The 20,780-nt window shown below is 41.9% G+C and overlaps 1 protein-coding gene across 4 annotated transcripts in view; it reads right to left on the bottom strand.

Annotated features, from left to right (window-relative positions):
* Positions 1 to 20,780, bottom strand: part of LPIN3 (lipin 3) — a 426,254-nt gene that overhangs the window by 283,882 nt on the left and 121,592 nt on the right. Inside the window, exon 1 of one of the 4 annotated variants that reach the window (XM_069243721.1) lies at positions 16,853 to 16,993. The exons of the other annotated variants lie outside the window; for them this stretch is intronic. Coding sequence (XP_069099822.1) covers positions 16,853 to 16,993 — 141 coding nt within the window. Of the gene's footprint in view, positions 1 to 16,852; positions 16,994 to 20,780 lie in introns of those variants that run through there. 4 annotated transcript variants of the gene reach the window in all.

Raw genomic sequence — 20,780 nt, 5'->3', positions numbered from 1 at the left:
CTTCTGTAAATTCAACAATTTGTTGCAATCATTGTCCTGAATTTCTGTCCTGAATTTTTTGAGTATCAGAAATAGAGATTACCCTAACCTCCTGGCCAACCAATGCCAGCAACTGATCATCTGTAAACGCCCATTTTTCAACGATTCCATTATAATCACTATCACTATTATTTTGTTAGTTGGGTCTTTCTGTGGACTTTTGGATCTTTCTCTTCGGGTGGAAAGTGTTCTTATATACATGATTTTGCATGTTCACTTTGGATTCTATCTTTCTTCTTGTCTGTATTGATCGGGTGGTGTTTATAGGAATCACAAGCATTGTCTACATTCATTAAGGAGCATGTCCACATTTTATTTGTTCTCCCCATTTTAGTCAATGGGGGTAGTTAAAGTTTACACTGGTTGTTTCAGAAGGTTTCTTCGTGCTTACCTAGTATCTTTTGGCATCTGTTCATTCTCTATCCTGAGTCTATTGTGTACAAAGGGTCAGCAGGAGGTATCACCACTAGTATATAGCGCTTCTATGTATGGTTATCTGATTCTCTTTATTTTGGTAGAGTACCATACAAAGAGTTGCTTACCCCCCCCCCCCCCCCCACTGTTTTGGTGATTTTTAAACTTCTGTTGATTGTGTCCTTAAGAAGAAGGTGTGTGGCTGTGGAGCTACTTGGCACCGAAACGCGCATTGACACTGTATCAACAGGTTAGTGGACATTGCAACAGCAGTTACCACTTTAAGCCCCTGTACACATTCCTATTGTTGCCCGTTAGCCGGAAGCCCCTTGATTAAATTATCAGTTTGAGTGTGACAGCTTAATGGACTCTTATTACTGAATTTGGGAAATCACTGTATTCATTGTATTTGAAAGTTTTTTACAAAATTTATATATGTGAATAATATTGGTAACAATATGTTATACAATTGCAATATTATCAGGTGACTGCAAGTATTTGGTTGCCGTATTTGTATAACTTTTGTATATTAGGATTGAGGGCTTTTCAATCGAACATCTATTTTTAGTCAGTTGAGTGATATAGTTACATGAGGCAAGGATGATGTGGGTATATGTTGTCAGAGTGAATGTACTAGTGTGAATGTTGCTTTTCTTAATATTGGGGAATGGCTATAAATATTTTATGATATTATATATGCAATTTTTGTGCCAAATTATTTTTTCCAATAAAATGATATCCATTGTGCTGTTCAAGATTTATGATTGTATTCTGGATTCTTTATATAGAACCTTTTTTGGAGGTGGGGGTTTGATTTTGTTGTTCTGAGAAGTGGGCAGTCTCCTAGCCCACTGATAAAAAACCAAATGTCTCAAAGAGACAGCGCATGCGCTGCTTAAGCAAGTCCTAAAAAACTTGAAAGAATTACAACAGCAGCTACATATATTTGATAGATGTGTGTATTAGTGTACAGCATTGCTTAAACAATGAATAAAAACAACAACAAAAAAACTTTTCAGATTATGTAATATTACGTTTTTTATAATTATTAACTTACACAACATAAAAATCGCAAAGACATAAAACTGAAATGGTCTACAACATTGACATTTTTCCTGGATATGATTTTATGGTAAACTTTCAAAAACGAAGAGGAATGCTGCAGAGGTAAGCTCTGGCCCAACTTAACGCCCCCTCCGAAATGTACACATTTTGACTACTACAAAGTCGTTGTAACCACATGTATAATTTAATTTATAGTGCAAAAATAATTTATGAAATACATAATCCTATGAACCACTGATTGTATTAGAAATGGCAAAGAAAAATCACTTTTTAAACCTCAACATTTACTAACTTAAATTATACTTATTTACTTTAGAGAGCTCAATACAACTAAGAATGTAAACTGACTTTCTCAAATTCAGAGGGTCTCTAAAAACTCTCTCATTCAGGCAAGTGTAATGTGAGCTTATTCTCATGTGCTTATAACATAAAAGGCTTTGCCATCTTGCTATTAGCATCATGTCCAAAGTTTCCATTAGTGATCTATACATTTCCTTAATTGATTGCTGGACCAATCTATCCTATCCGAAGCTCTTGGAGACTACCACATAGCTCCTTTAGAATGCTCATTCCAACATTTTTTTAAAAAACATATTTTGACTTAAATTCCACCGTAGTGCCTTTGTGTATGTGAGCAGATCTGGAACACTATCAAGATTGGATTTATACACTACTCCAACCAGTCTCAAAAAATTATAATATTTCAATTTTACTAAGCAATACAAAATTTATGAACTCGGATTTAAAATACAAAATTGAAAATGTATAAAACAAATGAGTCAAAAAAGCATAAACTCTATTGAAAGATGAATTCCGCATTACCTCATTTCACTCGTATACAAAAGGTTTGCTGACAGAACACTATGAGCAGAAGATAATTTGCCACTAATTCAAGCTTCCATAGCCTATCCACTACATATCGTTTGGGGTGAGAAGCAGGAGTTAAAAGAAGCAAAGAATTGTCAGACTCACCTCTTCATTCAGGAAGCAGCTGAATGCTTTTCGTCTGACCTCTGTTTTTTTAAATCAAATTAGCACCCAGAGTAGAACACTGAGAGCCTAACATGGATTTGAACGCGCACTTTGCAAGCAATCACTTCCATCATATACCCGTAGATAGAACAATCTGTGTCTCCCTTCTCGCAGCTACTTCAGTATGCTGGGGTGCCCGGTTGAGCCTTCTCCACCTTTCCATTAGGTTTATCTATTCACTTAATGGGCTGGTGGTTCAGTTGCCCAAAGCAAACGGAAAGCTGTACTATTCCAGTCTGATACAGTGCCTGCTCTGTGACCCACTGCATGGTTAAAGCTATCCCTTTGAAGTTTCTCCAATACTGGTTCAATTGCTGACTTTGTTCAAGGGGAAAACAAGTCAGATAGCCACATAACAAGAGGAACAAATGAAACTGAGGTTTCTTTTTCTCTTACTTCTATGACTATTGGGTATATGATTACACTAGAGCAAAGTGAGGGACATAGTCTAAACTGAGAAAATTCAAAGGGAGCGTGGACAGTTAACCAACACACTGGGCACAATGCCAGGGTTGAAAAACTGTGGACAGGAGCAGCTTTAAGCTAGCTTTGAACAAAAGATCCACCATTTCCTTCCAGTGAGGCACAGATACTGCAGGTACATCAGAGTACTTTTTCTTGCGCGGCGACAAAGGCTATGGCAGATGATAACTCATAGTCTTACTGGTTTCCAGAAGGACAATGCCAGCTGGTAATTCATCCCTCTCAGTATCAGCATGTAATTAACAGCCGTTATTGTCCTCAGGTGTGGCAATCATATTTAATTAAAACACTGGAATCTTAAGAGCTCCACCAAAAACGATGAAGTAGCAGTAGGCTATGAACGCTGGTATGTGCCCACTGTTGTCCACATTTCGAGGTCCTCATCTATAGCCTTTGTCTCTCATTCTATCCTTCTCTTCAATTTATGTGAATTGCAGAGGCTATGGAAGAGGTAAAACTATGAGCATGCCAACATCCTCCCGTCCTTCACACTCACACTGAAGCCTTAGAAGAAGAGAGGAATTCCCTTAAGCCCTTCTGTCTCCCTTGGCTCTGCCAAATGAAGAAAACCAGTTTGGAAGACCAGAGTGAGAATCAGGGTTGATTTCAGCCTCCTTTCATAGCTCCTACTTTCTACAGTTGACAGTTAACTGTTATGGTCAATGAGCGTGACAGCCACTGTTAGACATATACAGCAAGTGCTGTGAATGTCTCAGAAGCTTCAGAACCACAGGGGTTTAAACTACCTGTGTCTCCCAGGAGGCTTTTGTTTTTTGTAAAAACATTCCCTTCGCAGGGGGCTATACCAGCCATTAAAGTCTCAATCAGCTCAATAGGTCCTCGCCTATGGCACAAGCATTTCACACTAGAGCAAGCCTTTAATGGCTGGTATAACCCACACAAGGCTATATTATAGGCCCTCTGCTCCAACATTCCAAGGCTTCTCTTTCTGTTTCTCTGTGTTAATATTAGAATAGCCTACCCTAACTGGTTTTAATGTTCTAATATCATAACCTTTCTGCCGCAGGTTAAATCTACTGTTAAAGCCTCTCTCCTCATAAAGCTGATAGATGGCCATAACAGCTGGTATTTGCCCTAGGCAAGGGGCTATCATGCTGCTGTACAACACCGCAATAAGGGGCACTGGACTGAAGACAATGGAGCAGCATTGGGCTACAAACTCTGATATGTCTGCTGCTATACACATTACAAATCCGCAATCCATAGGCTCTGTCTCTACCTCTTCTCTGCAGCTTAGGCAGGTATGAAGTTAAGCAGGAGAGTGACAGGAAAGACTGGTAGTGAGAGAAAAGATTGGTAGTGAGGGAAATTAGTCCTAGCTTCCCACTCCCTCCTCCTTTGCCTTGAATGGTGACTGGAATGCAGAAGCAGTGATATCCAGCAGGGAAATGATAAAGCCTTCACAACCTCTGTCCGGCCAAACAAAACAAAGCAATCTGGCAAAGCTTAGGAAAAGGTAGGGAATGCAGAGGCTTCCACCTTCCAGACAGCCCTTGCTATGTTTTTTGTGCATGTTATCGAGGGGACATGAATACTGATGTGCGTGGCCATGCAGTAATTGACATGAACGGACAGCAGGATTTAATAAGGAGAGTGGGGATGCACCAATCTGTATTCAGCTCAATGAACCCCATCTCCTGGGATCCAATTTACTTATTTAGAGGGGGGTGCAAGACCTCCCACCTGAACTGTCTTTGGCCCCGGTCCCCATCCCTGGGGTCCAATTTAAATATTATGGAGAGGGGAGTACGCACACCCCCTGCTCAAGCCTTTAAAAGGCCCTCGCATCCCATCTTCCAGGATCGTGACTTGCTAAAAAAAAACAAAAAACAAAAACAAAAAAAACAAAGGGAGTGGGGGCCGTGTAGCCACCCTAACTGAGCCTTTGAAAGCCTCAGGGACTTCGCCCTCCAGGCTGGCTCACTTTTTGGGTCCCAGGGAATATACACCAAGGACACAGCAGTTTCCCTACCCGCTCCGGCACAGGCAGGGAAACGTGTTTGCTCACATCAGATGTTAGCATTTTAAAATCTCCTGCCATGCAGGAGCAAACAAACAAGTCTATTCACAGCTGCTGAGAGCTTTGAAAATGCTCCTGCTGGCTAGGAACAAACTTTTATTCTGTTCCCTGCCCACGCTGATGTGGGCAAATTGCTCTCCGCTCTAGACGGCACCATAAATTGCTGATCCCTCTGGCCTGCCGGCTTCCGCACCATGAGGGAGTCGGCTGGGGAAGCCGGGGACCTTGGGCTCCTCCTGCAGCACATAACATGTTCATGGTATGTGCCCCTGGTAGGCACTGGACTAACTACCTATTTAAAATGGAGGTCCCAGCGAATGGGGTCAATCGGGCTAAAATAGGTCAGCGCAGCCGCTACCCTTTAAAATAATTACGGTCCTGGGGAATGGGATCCCTAGGGCCTAACAAGACTTGGGGTGGGGGACCAAGTAGCCCCTTTTAAAAAATAGAGAGCCACAGAAGATCGGGTCTTTGGAGCCTGAGAAGGCTCAGGGAGGAGGCTGCGGGACAACGTCCCCATTCATTTTTCGAACTGCTGAACAGATTTACACCAAATTTGGCAGAAAGCTTTATCTTGGTCCAGAAAGTGTGCTTTTTGTAATTTGTTGAAAAAACGTTCAGTCGTTTTTAAGCATTAATGGGCAAAAACGTTGTATATCTAAGGACGCAAAGCCTGTGAAGATCCAACAGATCTCCTTTTGAGATCTGATTTGCTACCCCTACATCAACAAGAAAGTGGTGGCAGGCATCTTAGGACTCAGGACTCAGTCCAGAGTACTAAAAAGACATTAAAAAAAAACATAAGGAGATAGGGTAGAAATAACCTGCCCCCCTAGGCTTGAGGCCAAAAAATATTTTTTCTAAATTCTGTCATGAACTTGCAGAGGATCACAAAACCCCTGGCAAAATAAAAAAAAAAAATAAAAAAAAAAGAGCGCAGGCTCCAGTGCTTCTTATTTAAACCCTCCTCTTTTCCCCTGTGGTGGACTATGACCCAGATGACTACCAGGACTACCAGGTGATTGTTTTTAATGGGGATGGAGGTTCCTGCACCCTGTTCCCCCCTCCCCCCCCCCCCCCCCCCCCCCCCCCCCAGGCCGCATTCAGTCTCGGAGACCCCATCTTCCGGAGTGCGCAGTATTTTTATTGGGAAGTGGGCCATGTGGCCTCCCACCCCAAACAACTCGTGCGACCCAATCACCCCATGCCGGCTCACATGCTATGTCCCAGGGAGCCCACCTCCTGGACACAGCAGTTTCCCTACCCACACTGGAGTGGGCAGCGAAGCTGGGGTTTGCTGTCACCTGGCAGGAGCATTTTTAAAACTCCAGCCAAACGGGAGCGAACACAAAGTATTTTCCAGAGGGCGGGAGCTTTAAAAATGCTCCTGCTTGCTGGGAGCAGACTTTGGATGTATTTCCTTGCCTGCAGTCAGGCAAACACATCAACAGACTGCTCCTGCCCAAAGGGAGCAGCCACAATAGATGCTCCCTGGAGGTGAGAGCAATGCTGGCTCCGGCAGCTTGCCGAGAGCTGCTTGGGCCCAAGGGCTCCCCACGTAACCCCCAGTGTGTGCTTGCTGGGTGCCCACCCACCTTAAAATAATGAGGGCCTCAAGGGATAGGGTCCACTGGGTCAAACATGGCTCAGAGAGGGGCACTACGCAGCCACTTCCCCTTTTAATATATACGGCCCTGGGGGATAGGGTCCCCAGTACCATTATAGGCTCGGGGAGGAGGGGGGCACATGTCCGGCCTCCCCTCTCAATATATATGTTGGGCCCTGGGGAATGGGGTCCCTAGGTCCATAATAGGCTTGGGAAGGAGGGCCACGTGGCCTCCTCCCCTTTAAAATAAAAAAGGCCCTACGGAATGGGGTCTCCAGGGCATAAAGAGGCTTGGGGAGGGGGGGGGGGCTATGCGGCCCTGCTCCAGTTTAAAAAAAAAAAAAAGCCCTTGGCATAGAGTTCCCAGGGAAACAGGCCAATATTATGCAGTGTTGCACGACATCAACCCCCTGCCGCAGACAGCAGAAGGCCATGTGCGGCATTGGGTTGGCTGTCTGTGGGGGTTGGCTGCCTGACCGGGCCACAAGTCAGGTCTTCTGGCCAATGCCCCTTCACGCACAGCCAAAGGCCGTGCACAGCATGGGGTTGGATGCATGCAGAGGTTGTCTGCAGGGGCCTTTGGCAATGTGCAGTGGTGGGTTGGATTTACGAATAGTAATAAATTATTACTTTATGTTAAGAAAAAAGCTAGAAATTCACTGAACACACCAAAGTTTAAAGTAATGTTATAGTTAGGTGCAATGTTCTGTAATAACATAACATCTTAAACTCCAAAAACACAGAAATTCACCATTTATAGTTATCTCAAGTAACTATAACTCATGCCCTAAGGAACTATATCCTGTGCACTCACCAGTCACTGCTCCACACATACTTCACTCATGACATAATTGATAATATCACTGCAACATTTGTATGGCGGGGTATACTACATGGGACGAATTTCCATCCCAAGTCCCTGATAAAGACTATATAATAAATATATATAATAGGGTGCAGAAAGAGCCAAGTTAAAGACATGTCTACAAACTTTGGCACACAAAAGCAATTTTGACTGTACTGGCATGAATAATGTGATCAGACTAATAGTCACATACAGCAAGGGAAGTCAAGATATTATCAGGATGTTTAACAAATATTTGAATCTTATTAGCAATGATCCTGATATTTCAAGCAATATTGGTGTGAGACTACAGGTTACATACAGAAAGTGCCATTGTTAAAAGATAGGCTAGTTAGACATCACTTTGATGGCAACAAGCGACAGATCTGGCTAGAAACTGAGAAGAAAAGGTTTGTCAAATTTCACAACTTGTACTTGTAAGATTGGTAAAAACACAGACAATTTGTGATTTGAAAGACAGAACCATTGTCACTAACCAAAGAATCACATGTGAAACTTAATTCATAGTCTATGTCATCAAATGTGAATTTGGTATCAAGTATGTGGGGAGTACCACGTTTTCTCAAGAAGAGAATACTAGAACATATATGGGCGGTACAGAAAAGAAACACCAGTTATGCAATCACAAATACATTATATTCATAATCATGAAAACAACTGGAAAACGATGAGGTATCATGGCAATGCTAGCATCCCCCAGAATAGGAGAGGAGGTGATCAGACACTAAAATAGTGCCACCTGGAATGAGACAATGTACTATGTTTCTTTTGGGTTAAACCTGGATGAAGAAATGTATTTACATTTATAAAAACATTACAACAGTCAGTGAATTTATGGTTTTACCGAAAGAAGGGTTATGTACAGTGAGCCAAAATACATGCAGTGTGGGGACCCCTAAGAAGGACTATGGTCACATGATGAAGACTCGACTGAATGTGATCAGCTGTGGGCACTCAACCTATAATATATTGTGCATTTGATTTCTCATCAATGATATATTTGATGCTCATAAATGGATACTGCACAAACATGTTCATAAACTTAAATAAATGAATGAAATTTGTTGTAACACCTTTGCAAAAATTAGGCACTTACCTACCAAAAGGGTAACAATTATGCATAAATATATGCAGATAGTCCAATTATAACATCATCATATTTCAGTAAACATTAATGAACTAACATATTCTTTGTTGTAACATTTGCTTTAACTAGATGTAAAAGATTAATTGATCTTGTTGAACTACATCACCCAGAATTTTTCATAATGAGCGGGAAGGTCAGTATGTATATAACTGACAGCAAAAAAGGACTCGCCAAATGTGAAAAAAAGACTCTTTGTAGTCAAACGTGTCAGTGTTTGCCATGAAATACCTTGAATAAAACTAACTTATTGAAGTTCCTAGAATGAGGAGTTTCTTATATAAATATATTTTTAATTATGTGGGGGTCATGAATTATGGAAACTATTTAATGGCTCCCTATGAAATATGGGTTATGTTGTCATTTTGACAGTCTGCAAATCCCTCAGAGGAGCTTTACCACTGTGAGGACGACAAGGACTCTAGATACCTTATAACACCAAAGAAGCAAAAGGATTTGAAAGTTGCAATAAAAAAAATTAAGAGTGTCCTACGCTAACAAGATTTTAGGGCCAAATGCCCTCTAAAGGAACAACACTAAATACTTTCAGCATTGTTCAATTTGGAAAGCTCCTCAGTATCTAAACATAAAGCACAGAAGTTCTGTGACCTATTAGCAGACCACTTGGTCTCTAAGCAAAAACATTAGAGCACACTCTAGAAAAATAAAACAACAAGCTGTCAAACTGATCAAGGATACAAAAAAAGCCACCAAAAAACGAACACTCACACTAACTTCCTTTAAACAACTAACTCTTGCTTAATTTTTTGACTTGGTGAAAGCCAGTGGGACTGCCAGCTCTTCATCACACACATACATGCTGCTAACATCTTCAATAGCAATACCAGCAACAAACATAATCCATAATTCTTTACCGCATGCACCTTCCCACCAGAACTAAAGACATCCTACATATCACCACTGATTGGAAAACATTATTTGGACACATCAGGCACAAACAATTACTACCCAATATCAAACAGACCACTCCTAGGAAAATTGAAAGAAAGACAGGCTTTCTCCAAGATTTCAAACTTCATGGGTGAAAACAACCAATTGGGGGGCTCACAAGCTGTCATTTATTCAGGAAGAGACCTGAAGGAACACTAACCTCTATCGGGGGTTAACGGAAAACAAAAGTAGCCATAAAGCAGGACTGCGGTTCCTTGTTCAGTAGGCACTATTATACAGTGTACTCCGTGAAACACGAATTACTAGATTGAAAGAAAAACGGGCATTGAAGAACAGGTCTGGACCTGACTTCTATCTGTGGACGGGTTAAGCACCATCTCATTACCACTATTCTCCTCCAAACCATACAAAAAAAATGAGTTCCTCAAGGGTCAATCATCTCTTTACAGCTTTTTTATTTAATGTTTACATCAGATGCCTCCCAGGACTCATCATCTACTTCCATATTATGTTAAAACTACACTGGTCAAATCATTAAGCTAGAAAATTCAACTGAGTTAGATCGCAAAACAGAGTAACTGCCTGAAAGCCATTGACCATTGGATGCAAACAAACAACTACTAACTCAGCACTTAAAAACCTAAGATCTTAACATGTGGAGATTGGAAATCCTATGCCCCATTAACATCCTGGTCTGAAAAATTAAGGAAACCACCAACAACGTAAAATGAAATAAAAAATATAGACATTATAAGGGTCTCATCTTTATCCATTAACTCACTGGAAAATTAAATAATGAATTTAACATTCGCCACTGTTAGTATTTTATAACACACTTTCAGGCATCTGTGATCCCATCAGAAAGTCAATGTTACTACCTACCTCATCATGTCCCGACTGGACTGTACCCATACCTTATAACACAGAGTAACAATTTCAGTATTGAGACACATGCAAAGATTGTAAAATGCAGTGTCAAAACAATTCCTACACGTAGACCTTCGAAATCACTTCTCCTGTACTGAAGGCTCTTCACTGGATTCCAGTCACCAGAAGATCTTATTTAAAAAAATCTCTCCATAGCACATAAAAAGAATAAACTGAAATGGATTGTTTTCCTGCTAATAAAACTAAAGATGTACCCTCAAAAAGGACAATACACTCCTGATTAGAACACCAACATATTTTGTCATAATATAAGAAAAAATATTTTAGGTCATTTTTCTTAACCAAGCAGCCTAATAAAAACTTCTGGAACAAAATATGAGTGATTGGGTATCACTAAGGAGTGAGGAAAATGATGAGGTCTTGGCTCTTTCCTACGTTATTAGCCACAGTTTTCCGACCAATATCAAAAACCCCAGGGTGGCAGGAATCCTCAAAGGTAGCACCCAATGAACTAGATGATGACACAGTTTAAATAAGAAATAAAAACGTAATATTAAATAAGAAGTATGTTATCACTAGCGCCTATTATACACCAGCATGGAAATTATTATATACAAATGATAACCTACTATCTGCATTACACCTTTCTCGTTTAATCATGAGTAATCAAGTAATCACAGCACTGTGCTCTATGGAAGCCCACTACAGTGGTTATCACAAAGCAAACTAACCCAAGAGTGTGTTAAGTAGTTGCAAGGATCTGCATAATTCACTCAATACAAATAGCTTAAAACTAATAATATTTCATAAAACTGTCCCCAAATAGGGGTTTAACAGTCTGCATGCATAATCTCGCTAAATATAAAAACAAATGAACTGCTCAGACTTGCTTAAGAACATTTCCCATATCTTTATGTGACTAATATCCAGCATAGGGCAACCATGTTTACCGTGCTGCTTGACCACAAAGAGTAACCATGACAATGATGTTAACACCGGATTTAACCTGTCTGTAAACACCACCAACAAAAATATACATATAAAAAAAGGAAAGGGGTATAAAGCAATCAAAAGTAGGGTTAATCCTTAAAACCTATTCAATTAACCCCTTTGGTGTGGACGTCGGCACCTACCTGGTGCGGGTCACGACCAGTGCCGACACCAAGCAGAGGGTTAAAAATATCCTCTGGTGCAATCCGGGAGACACTGAGGATATTCCGGCCCCCCCCCCCCCCCCCACCCGCCCCTTTGACATCATTGTTGTGTTTTCCCCATCAGAACAGGAAGCTGCCTTGTGGTCGCTTCCTGCTCCAATAGGGAAAACTGCCATAAACAGCCTTCCTGACGTTCGGGAAGGCCTCGTTTGAAAGCGGAGACACTCCCCTTTCAAACAAGGCCTTCCTGAACAGGGTTCTGCGATCGAGGGCCAGGAAACCCCACTAGACACCAGGGATTTCACTTGGAGGGGGCACCCCACCCCCTCCGGGGGCATATGTTTGTTAATAAAAGGTAGGTGTCCCCTGGGGGGCGCCATCACGCCCGATCGCACCCCCTCACAGGGGCTAAATTAAAAATAAAAAATAAAAAGATATTGACAGGTGGGTCGCCCCTGGACAGGGCGACCCCCCGTGGGGGCAATAATTTTTTTTGTAGTTGTATGGTTTCCCTGGGGGCTGCGATCGGCCCCCAGGAAAACCAGACCCACATATAAAAGTGATATATATTTGCCACCAGTTATCTTGCAGTTGCAGCTTGTGTCTTCAAAGCAATGCACATACTTCAACTGACGCGTTTCAACTGTAGCTTTTAGGCAGCAATAAAAAAGTCAAGTAAGTCTTGCGATTATGTTTCTGCTACAAAAGGATCAAAGTTTTGTCTAGGGGCAGTTTTGCGGCGCAAAAGGTTTATATGCCTACTGCAAAGAGCAAATCTGTATTTTATGTAAATAGCTGAGTACATTAGTAAAGTCAGCCATTACCTGCGCTATAATACAAATTAAATTTATGTGATGGTCGGCTATGGAGAGATGAAGGGCACTTTTGCTGGGTGGTAGTGAGGGAATCCGAGGAGGAGGACATGGGAGTAGGAGCAACAATACTGATTGTTGGACTGCGCGTTAGAGGTGCTAAAAACTGTGACGATTGGTATGAGACAAGGTGTTTTTTGAGTGTCTTGAAAGAAAGTGCTGATTGAGGGAAGAAGCGAAGGTAAGGTGACCTCTTCTGTTGCACGTATCACACACACACCAGCAACTTTGTGACTGTCTACATAGGCTAGAGCTTTAGAGCAGCAGTTTAGCCAGTAGCAGAGATGGCATCTCGGTTGATGACTGATGCTCACGCCCTTACTCGGGTTATAGAGGACAGCTCTGACACAGGTTCAGAGACTGAGACAGCAGATACTGAGACAGCATCTGAGGGAAAAGGACAATGGCGCAGATTCTGGGAGTGATTTTTCAGTCGGAGGAGTCCCATTCGATACCTCCTCTTCCAGTAATTATGAGGGAAGTGATAAGGACAGTCCTGCTGTCCCTTTGCAAGCACAGACTGTGCAAAGGGATAATATCGGGTTAGCCCAACCCAGAGAGCAGGTGCATACGGCGACAAGCACAGAGACAGAGTGCTCTCTTTGGAGCCCCCAATTTAGTTCAGCCCCAAATTCCACCGCCCAAATCGTACTGTGGAGACATCAAAATTATACATCACAAAACAAACTGGTTTTGTAAGGCAGGCATCTGTGTTTTTGGTCCTGGGCTCAGCAGCAATATAGGGAAACATACTAAACCCAGACATTTCTGGAAACTAGACATCTGTGTGGATTCCCCAAGGTTTTCTTTCACAGAATACCCGGCAAAGCTGAAATGTTGAATACAAACTCTATTTTTTCTTTCATTTCTATCACACAAACTACAGGAATATGCTAGGATCCACAAAATTCCTACCACCCAGTGATTCCAAACCTGTCCTGATAAAAACACTACCTCACTTGAGTGCCTGTACATAGTGCCTGCATCAGGAATGGATCACCCGAGGGTCAACAGTTGCCTCATGTAAGGACCAACATTGCCCATTGTGTGATCTATTCCTGTCGCGGGCACTAGGCCTACCCACACAAGTGAGGTACCATTTTTATCGGGAGACTTGGGGGAACGCTGGGTGGAAGGAAATTTGTGACTCCTCTCAGATTCCAGAACTTTCTGTCACTGAAATATGAGGAAAAAGCGTTTTTGGACAAATTTTGAAGTTTGCAAAGGATTCTGGGTAACAGAACCTGGTGAGAGCCCCACAAGTCATCCGATCTTGGAGTCCCCTAGGGGTCTGGTTTTGAAAAATGCACAGGTTTGGTAGGTTTCCTTAGGTGCCGGCTGATCTAGAGGCCAAAATCTACAGCTAGGCACTTTGCAAAAAACACATCAGATTTCAATGTAAAAATTTGATGTGTCCATGTTGCATTTCCTGTCGCTAGCATTAGGCCTACCCACACAAGTGAGGTACCATTTTTATTGGGAGACTTGAGGGAACACAACTTGTCTTTCTCTACATTTGTTCCTTCCAAATGTAAGACAGTGTGTAAAAAAGACGTCTATTTGAGAAATGGCCTGTAATTCACATGCTAGTATGGGCACCCCGGAATTCAGAGATGTGCAAGTAACCACTGCTTCTCAACACCTTATCTTATGTCCATTTTGGAAATACAAAGGTTTTCTTGATACCTATTTTTCACTCTTTATATTTCAGTAAATGAATTGCTGTATACCCAGCATAGAATAAAAGCTCACTGAAAGGTGCAGCTCATTTAAAGGCTATGGGTACCTAGGGATCTTGATGAACCTACAAGCCCTATATATCGCCACAACCGAAAGAGTCCAGCAGACGTAATGGTATATTGCTTTCAAAAATATGACAATGCAGGAAAAAGTTACAGAGTAAAACGTGGAGAAAAATTGCTGTTTTTTTCAGCTCAATTTCAATTCTTTTTTTTATTTCAGCTGCTATTTTCTGTAGGAAAACCTTGTAGGATCTACACAAATGACACCTTGCTAAGTTCAGAATTGTGTCTACTTTTCAGAAATGTTTAGCTCTCCGTGATCCAGCATTGGTTTCACACCCATTCCTGTCACTAACTGGAAGGAGGCTGAAAACACAAAAAATAGTTAAAATGGGGTATGTCCCAGGAAAATGACAAAATTGTGTTGAAAAATGTGGTTTTCTGATTCAAGTCTGCCTGTTCCTGAAAGCTGGGAAGATGGTGATTTTAGCACTACAAATCCTTTGTTGATGCCATTTTCAGGAGAACACCACAAGCTTTCTTCTGCAGACCTTTTTTCCCATTTTTGTTTTTTTTTTAAAAAGGAACTTTTCACTGTATTTTGGCTAATTTCTTGGTCTCCGCCAGGGGAACCCACAAACTCTGGGTACCTTTAGAATCCCTAGGACGTTGTAAAAAAGGACACAAATTTGGCGTGGATAGTTTATGTGGATAAAAAGTTATGAAGGCCTAAGTGCGAACTACCCCAAATAGCCAAAAAAGGGCAGCTCAGCACTGAAGGGGTGGAGGGTGTGGAGGGGGAGGAGGGGGGAGGCCCAGCAGCTAAGAGGTTAACTAAAAACTAAATAAAACAACAACAAATCCCAAAATAATAATGAAAAACAATACAAAAATAAAAAGATCAAAAACTAAGTACATAAAATGAATGTATAAATACTCATCGGGTCGAAATAAAGGTAATATAAATGTATTGATCCAGAAGAATGTAATCTGTTCTGAAAATTAAGGAGCTCGACATTGTAACATCCAGCCCTCAGGACAGCCACTTGCAGATTATTATAGAATAATGTCCCAAACGCCACACCATCATCCTTATTGTCCCACTACTGTGGTTTAATTGTCACCACAACAAATATGCAGCAATTCTGGTTAGCTTTGTTTCCTTGGGAAATACATATTTAGTTTAGTTTATTAGTTTATAGAAGATAAACAATTGATAGTGGGCATTGACATTTTTTATATACACATTTGAGTCACTGTTATCAAAAGTAGCTAATTAAAATTCAGCACAAAGCAGCTACAATCCATGACACTAGCTCCACTGCCCCATTAGATCTCCTGAAAAAGGGATACAATTGAGTAACAACTTTCCATAATCGCACACACCTGGTTACAGAATTTAAGAATCAATGATATGCTTTTTTTATTTTCTACAATTAATAGACTGAATCTGGGGCTTCTGCACTAGGAAGTCACTGCTACCTCCTATGGGCGTGGTTTGGGTAGCTAGCCTCTAGCCCCTTTATCAAGCAAGTAAACTTACTTTTCATTTAATAGGACCAGTACACGTCTGTCACATGATGGAACGTTAACACTGCCTGCCACTTGCAACATGCTTTTGGTTTCTCACCCTGAAATTTCATTCTGAAATACAAATAAACTGAGTGGGGAGGAGAGGGCAGTAGGGGATATCATCTAATTTACAAAGGGCACATTAATGGTCTCTTGGATAAAAAATGACGGTTTTGACGCAGGATGCAGGGGAGGGCACACTGGGGGATAGGAGGCAGATATGCCCAGTCTTGCTCTGTGTAGGCAGCAGCCTATAACCCACTGTGTTGCTTATCCTGGCACGTGAGGAGTACCAGTGTTACTAAGATGACAGCACTAGGGCTCAAGCGGAGCTGGTCTTCCTTTAGGAGCCGTTTAGGGTGTTCACGAGTAAGATATGAAGCCCAGTGCAAAAGTGGCCCCTCTCAAACCAGGGGTAAGCCACATCTTCTCTTTCCAAGGATTCATGGCTCCTGCTCATACAGTTAACGTTGATTACAGATCCGTCTGTTATCCTGATCACCTGTCGTAAATGTACTGTAGGTGGCTTCGTCCTGACAGCTGGGACAACTGCAATTGCACTTTTTTTAGTGTAAATGCAGACAGCATCCATTTGCCTATCGTTACGTTTGCAACATATAGATGGGTTGTAATGAAAAGGCTGGAGATATAACACTTGCCAGGCAACAGTACTAATCAGTACTGTGGCGCTGTACCTGCCTGGGAGGATGATCAGTCTGCCCTTGTGTGGCTGCACTGAGGAGGACACTGCTAGGTGAAATTCACGGCCCTGCTGAGAGGAACCACTGGGCCGGGGTCATCTCCGGAGAAAGCTTACACAAGGACTGAAAGGGCCGTGTGGAAAGGGCTGACTAGGTCCACCTGGGAACATAACTCACAGCATAGCGCTTAACTCATTACACGGCTCTGTGGAGGATCAAGTACTAATGTAACGGCAGTGAAGAGCATCGAAAAGTAGCTTAATTATTACTAAAGACATTAAAAAGACTCGTGGAAATAACAAAGGGGGAAGAATGGCCTTACCCAGAAAGAGGGAGACAGGCGAACGCTGTTCGACTCTCTAAGGTCAACACAGCGGAAACGGGAGGCGAGACGTCCCTCCTTGCCGGTCACATCCTTCCTCTCACCCAACATGATAGTTTTCTCCCCGGCTGAAGCCTGCATGCTGGAGCCCTCCACCCGGGCCCCATGTTCCTGACAGACCCTCGGCCCCTCCAGTAGAGGAGAGATGACAAAATAAATCCAATGTAAATCCTCAAATGCCGTCCAGTCCCCTTGGTGCTCGCGACGACAGTGCACCAGTGATGAAAGCCCTGTGTCCAGAAGCTTCAGCTGGCGGCAGAGCACACACGGGGCCAACCTGCTGAGCCGGGAGTTCTCGAACAGAACTGTGCTAGCAAAAAGGTCGGGTCATTGACAGACACGCCTCCTACCCTTTCCAGGCCCACATCTACTACTTCGTTTATCCTAGCACAGTTTGTCCTCCACATCCCTTTTCCCAATCCTCCCCATTAAAGATTTCACTACAAACTGTACTCTGCGTAGTCATCTGTCAGTCCCTTCTCTCCTACTCTACCATCTGTCTACCCAATAAAAAGTGTAGAATGTATCCCTTGGTCCATGGAAGAGGCCTTGACTGTACTCATACCCACATGATATGATATTCCTGTGCCAGGGATGACTTTGCTGTCCCGTACACCCTTGTACGGATCTGTGACAAAGGTTAAAGTAGCAGCTGCTGTGTTTAGGGGGTGGGTGCCACCGTGCCAAGAAGCAGAGGACGCTCGTAAACATGAGTGAGTTTTGCAGAGACTGAGCTAAACAAGCAATGTCAAAACCAATACGCCTGGCTTAAATATGCAAAACTGTGCAAATATACGTGTGCATGCCCATCCTTGCAAATTAAACCCAGACCTATAGGCTTTGTCGGTGCTTGTTTAGTAGTGTAAATGAAATGCATGGCATTCAAAATGTTGAGCCCCGACTACAATATCTAAATTTGTGAAAAAAGGAGTGCTTTTCGTAAACATTGCAACACAATGAATGTGTTTGGTGGTTATGTGAACGTTTGCGAAGCAGAATAGCCGTTAAGGCAATGGAAATAAAGAAAACAGATGGAATGATGCACCAAGCTGCATAGGACACATTACATGAAGTAAGAGAGGGATGTTTCTGTGGGCAGAACCAAAGCTCACTCTATTTTAAAGAATTGATAGCAACAGGTCAACAGATAACAACTGCCCTGTCAGGTAAGACGAACACCAGACCAAAAACTAACGTGCGATTGTGCACTAAAATATAAACTTAGCATGGCAGTCAACATCTGATGGACTCTTTGGCGAGTGTACCTTACTAGAAAAACAATTCCGTTGCAAATGTAGTTATGCAGTGTCAGGGACACAGATTTGCATCCTGAACAGCATTTATGATTTCGGAGATAGACAACAGCACAATTTAGCTGGGCGCCATTCACTTGCAAGCGCTACAAAAATATTTCTCTGCATGCAAAAGTTGTGTTATTCGTTAGAGGCCCAGGGTTTCAATGAGAACAGGAAACATTACCTCTGTAGTTTTTCTAGTACACATGGACATTAAAGTCTGACCATTTACTCCTGAGGAACTTGATATACCGGTTTGTGGTATCGGAAACTGATATTTAACCCATTCCCTTCAGGTCAGAGCTGTTCTCAACAGTTTTTAAGTTGCTTAAAAAACACTCTTTAGTCTCTTTGCGTACCCCTACTTACTGTATGTTTTCTGATACATTCAGAGGCATGTATTGTTGCAAATCCCGCCTCAACATCTCGTTGAAGCCTGAAGACTTAATGAAAACAATAGGGATTTTTTCTTTTTTGAAACACATTTGCTTAATATTTCTTCATCATTCTCAAATTGATAAACATAAACCCCAGAATTCTAAATCAGGAAATGCTGCTCTTAATCTATAAGGTCTGGCTGTATCAACGTGTGGATTTTTGTGATCTGCACATAGTTTCATATAATAGTAGTGCAGATCACTAAATTGTGGCAGAATCACTGTTTAGCGTGCACTGTTCATTTCATGATAGATGTAAAAGTCAGGACAATATGGCCAACATATATATATATACGATAATCTAATTCTGTCCTACCTAAGACATCTATTGGCCGGACTGGCTGGCTAGGGAAATATACTAAAAATGATATTTTCTTGTTTTTAGCATTTAAAAGAAAATCATGATAAATCTCTACAATCTCCTTCACACAGGGAAACATCTTTGCAAAAGCCCCACCAATATTTGAGTTCCTCTATGTCTCCTGAACAGGGGGGATACCAGACATATATCGCTCATTTATCATGCTGGGGTGCCAATGGCAATTGAATGGGAGTAGCACAATTAGTAAAATTAAAAGCAACTCAAAGCTAAATGTTGTTTAGTGTACCTGTCTTGGTCACACATTATTCACAGCTGTCACCCCTGGACTGACTGGAAAATACCACATTCAAATATTTGATGAACATGTTGTTTGTCAGGTTTTCTGAATCTTTTTCTAAAAAATACATCAATTTGAACCAGCTTACCTCATGCAGGAAAACTCTGACCTACATCTGTGTTATCCCAGGTTGCCTAAGTGTAGATACTCAGACGTGTAGATTTTCAAAGGGTTTGAGCCGGGTTTCACAAACTAGACTGCAAGGAATATTTTGATGGGGGGAGCTTTTAAGGGGATGTCTGCAATATTTGGGCATGGAGTTAGCAGGCACCCACTGACCCTACCAACGCCAAACATTCTTAAAATTACAGTACCAACTCCACCCTTCCCCACCCCTCCGGGTATCCAGAGTGATGAGGTTTGTGTGAATTCCACCACATTTATCACGCAGACTGCTCTAAAAAATTAAAAGTATGGGAAATAAAATCACATTTTTCACTTTCCTTTAACTGAAAAATCAGTGGGCTTCTGGCAAACAGCAAAAGTTGTAACACCCAACATTCACATACTTTTCGTGACAGAAACGTTACTATACCTACGTGGGCCTATTGCATGAGAGAAAAACAGGCCTACACACTGACCATGTAAAGACCACATTGAAACTACAGTGACTTTATAGTCACAGTTTTGGACTGATCCTGTTAAATATATTAGGTCTATCCACTGGTCAGGTACTGTTTTATGTTGACATTTCTTTATTGAACATTTCTTCTTACACATACACCTGCCGAAACCCATCTGAAAGTATGAAATAATTATCAACCATGAACAAACTGTTTCATCCTCCCTCTACCCATCCCAACAAGGCCTTATGGGTTCTATTATGAAAGATATCTCTATTCTAGAACTTGTACCGCCCAGGGCCCAGGAGATAACACATTTCTGTTACTGTTCTACCCCTTGGGATCGTAATGAAGGTAATATCCTAAGCACTCTCAGGAATCTAGGGTACGTCACCTTCAAAGACTGCTCCAAAAATGGCATCTAATCCCACACTCTGTTATTGTGCAGACAATCTTCTTCATGTCCAGGAAATACCATTCCCTATATAAACAAACCAAACTATGTCACAGCGAACTCTCCTTCCCCTAAATTGAGGCGATCACGTGTTTTGCAGCACCGAGCGCCAACACCATCTGCATGCCTCCACAGGAGTAAAAGAGAATGTCTGCTTCATGGCAATACCCAAGAGAACATAAGACTGGAATCTTGGGACAGTTTGGGGAGCATCTCATCTATTGTGTCAAGTACCACTTGCCACCATGTATGATAATCTACACAAAGCAACAGCAGGTGTACAAGCATCTCCCTGAAGCACTTATCTGACTTCTGCTCAGATCACTCCAGTAACTTTACAGTGTGTCGTACCAGTAAGTGGTTATCCTAATCATTGCTTCCTGAGCAGAAGAAGCCATGGCATACTCTCTAATGAATAAGTTACTTGCCTTCGGTAACGCTTTTTCTGGTGGATACAGTA

Source organism: Pleurodeles waltl, chromosome 7, assembly GCF_031143425.1.
Source record: "Pleurodeles waltl isolate 20211129_DDA chromosome 7, aPleWal1.hap1.20221129, whole genome shotgun sequence".
NCBI classification, from domain to species: domain Eukaryota; kingdom Metazoa; phylum Chordata; class Amphibia; order Caudata; family Salamandridae; genus Pleurodeles; species Pleurodeles waltl.
The sequence above is the reverse complement of the archived record's forward strand: the minus strand, read 5'-3'. Positions and strand labels throughout refer to the sequence as shown.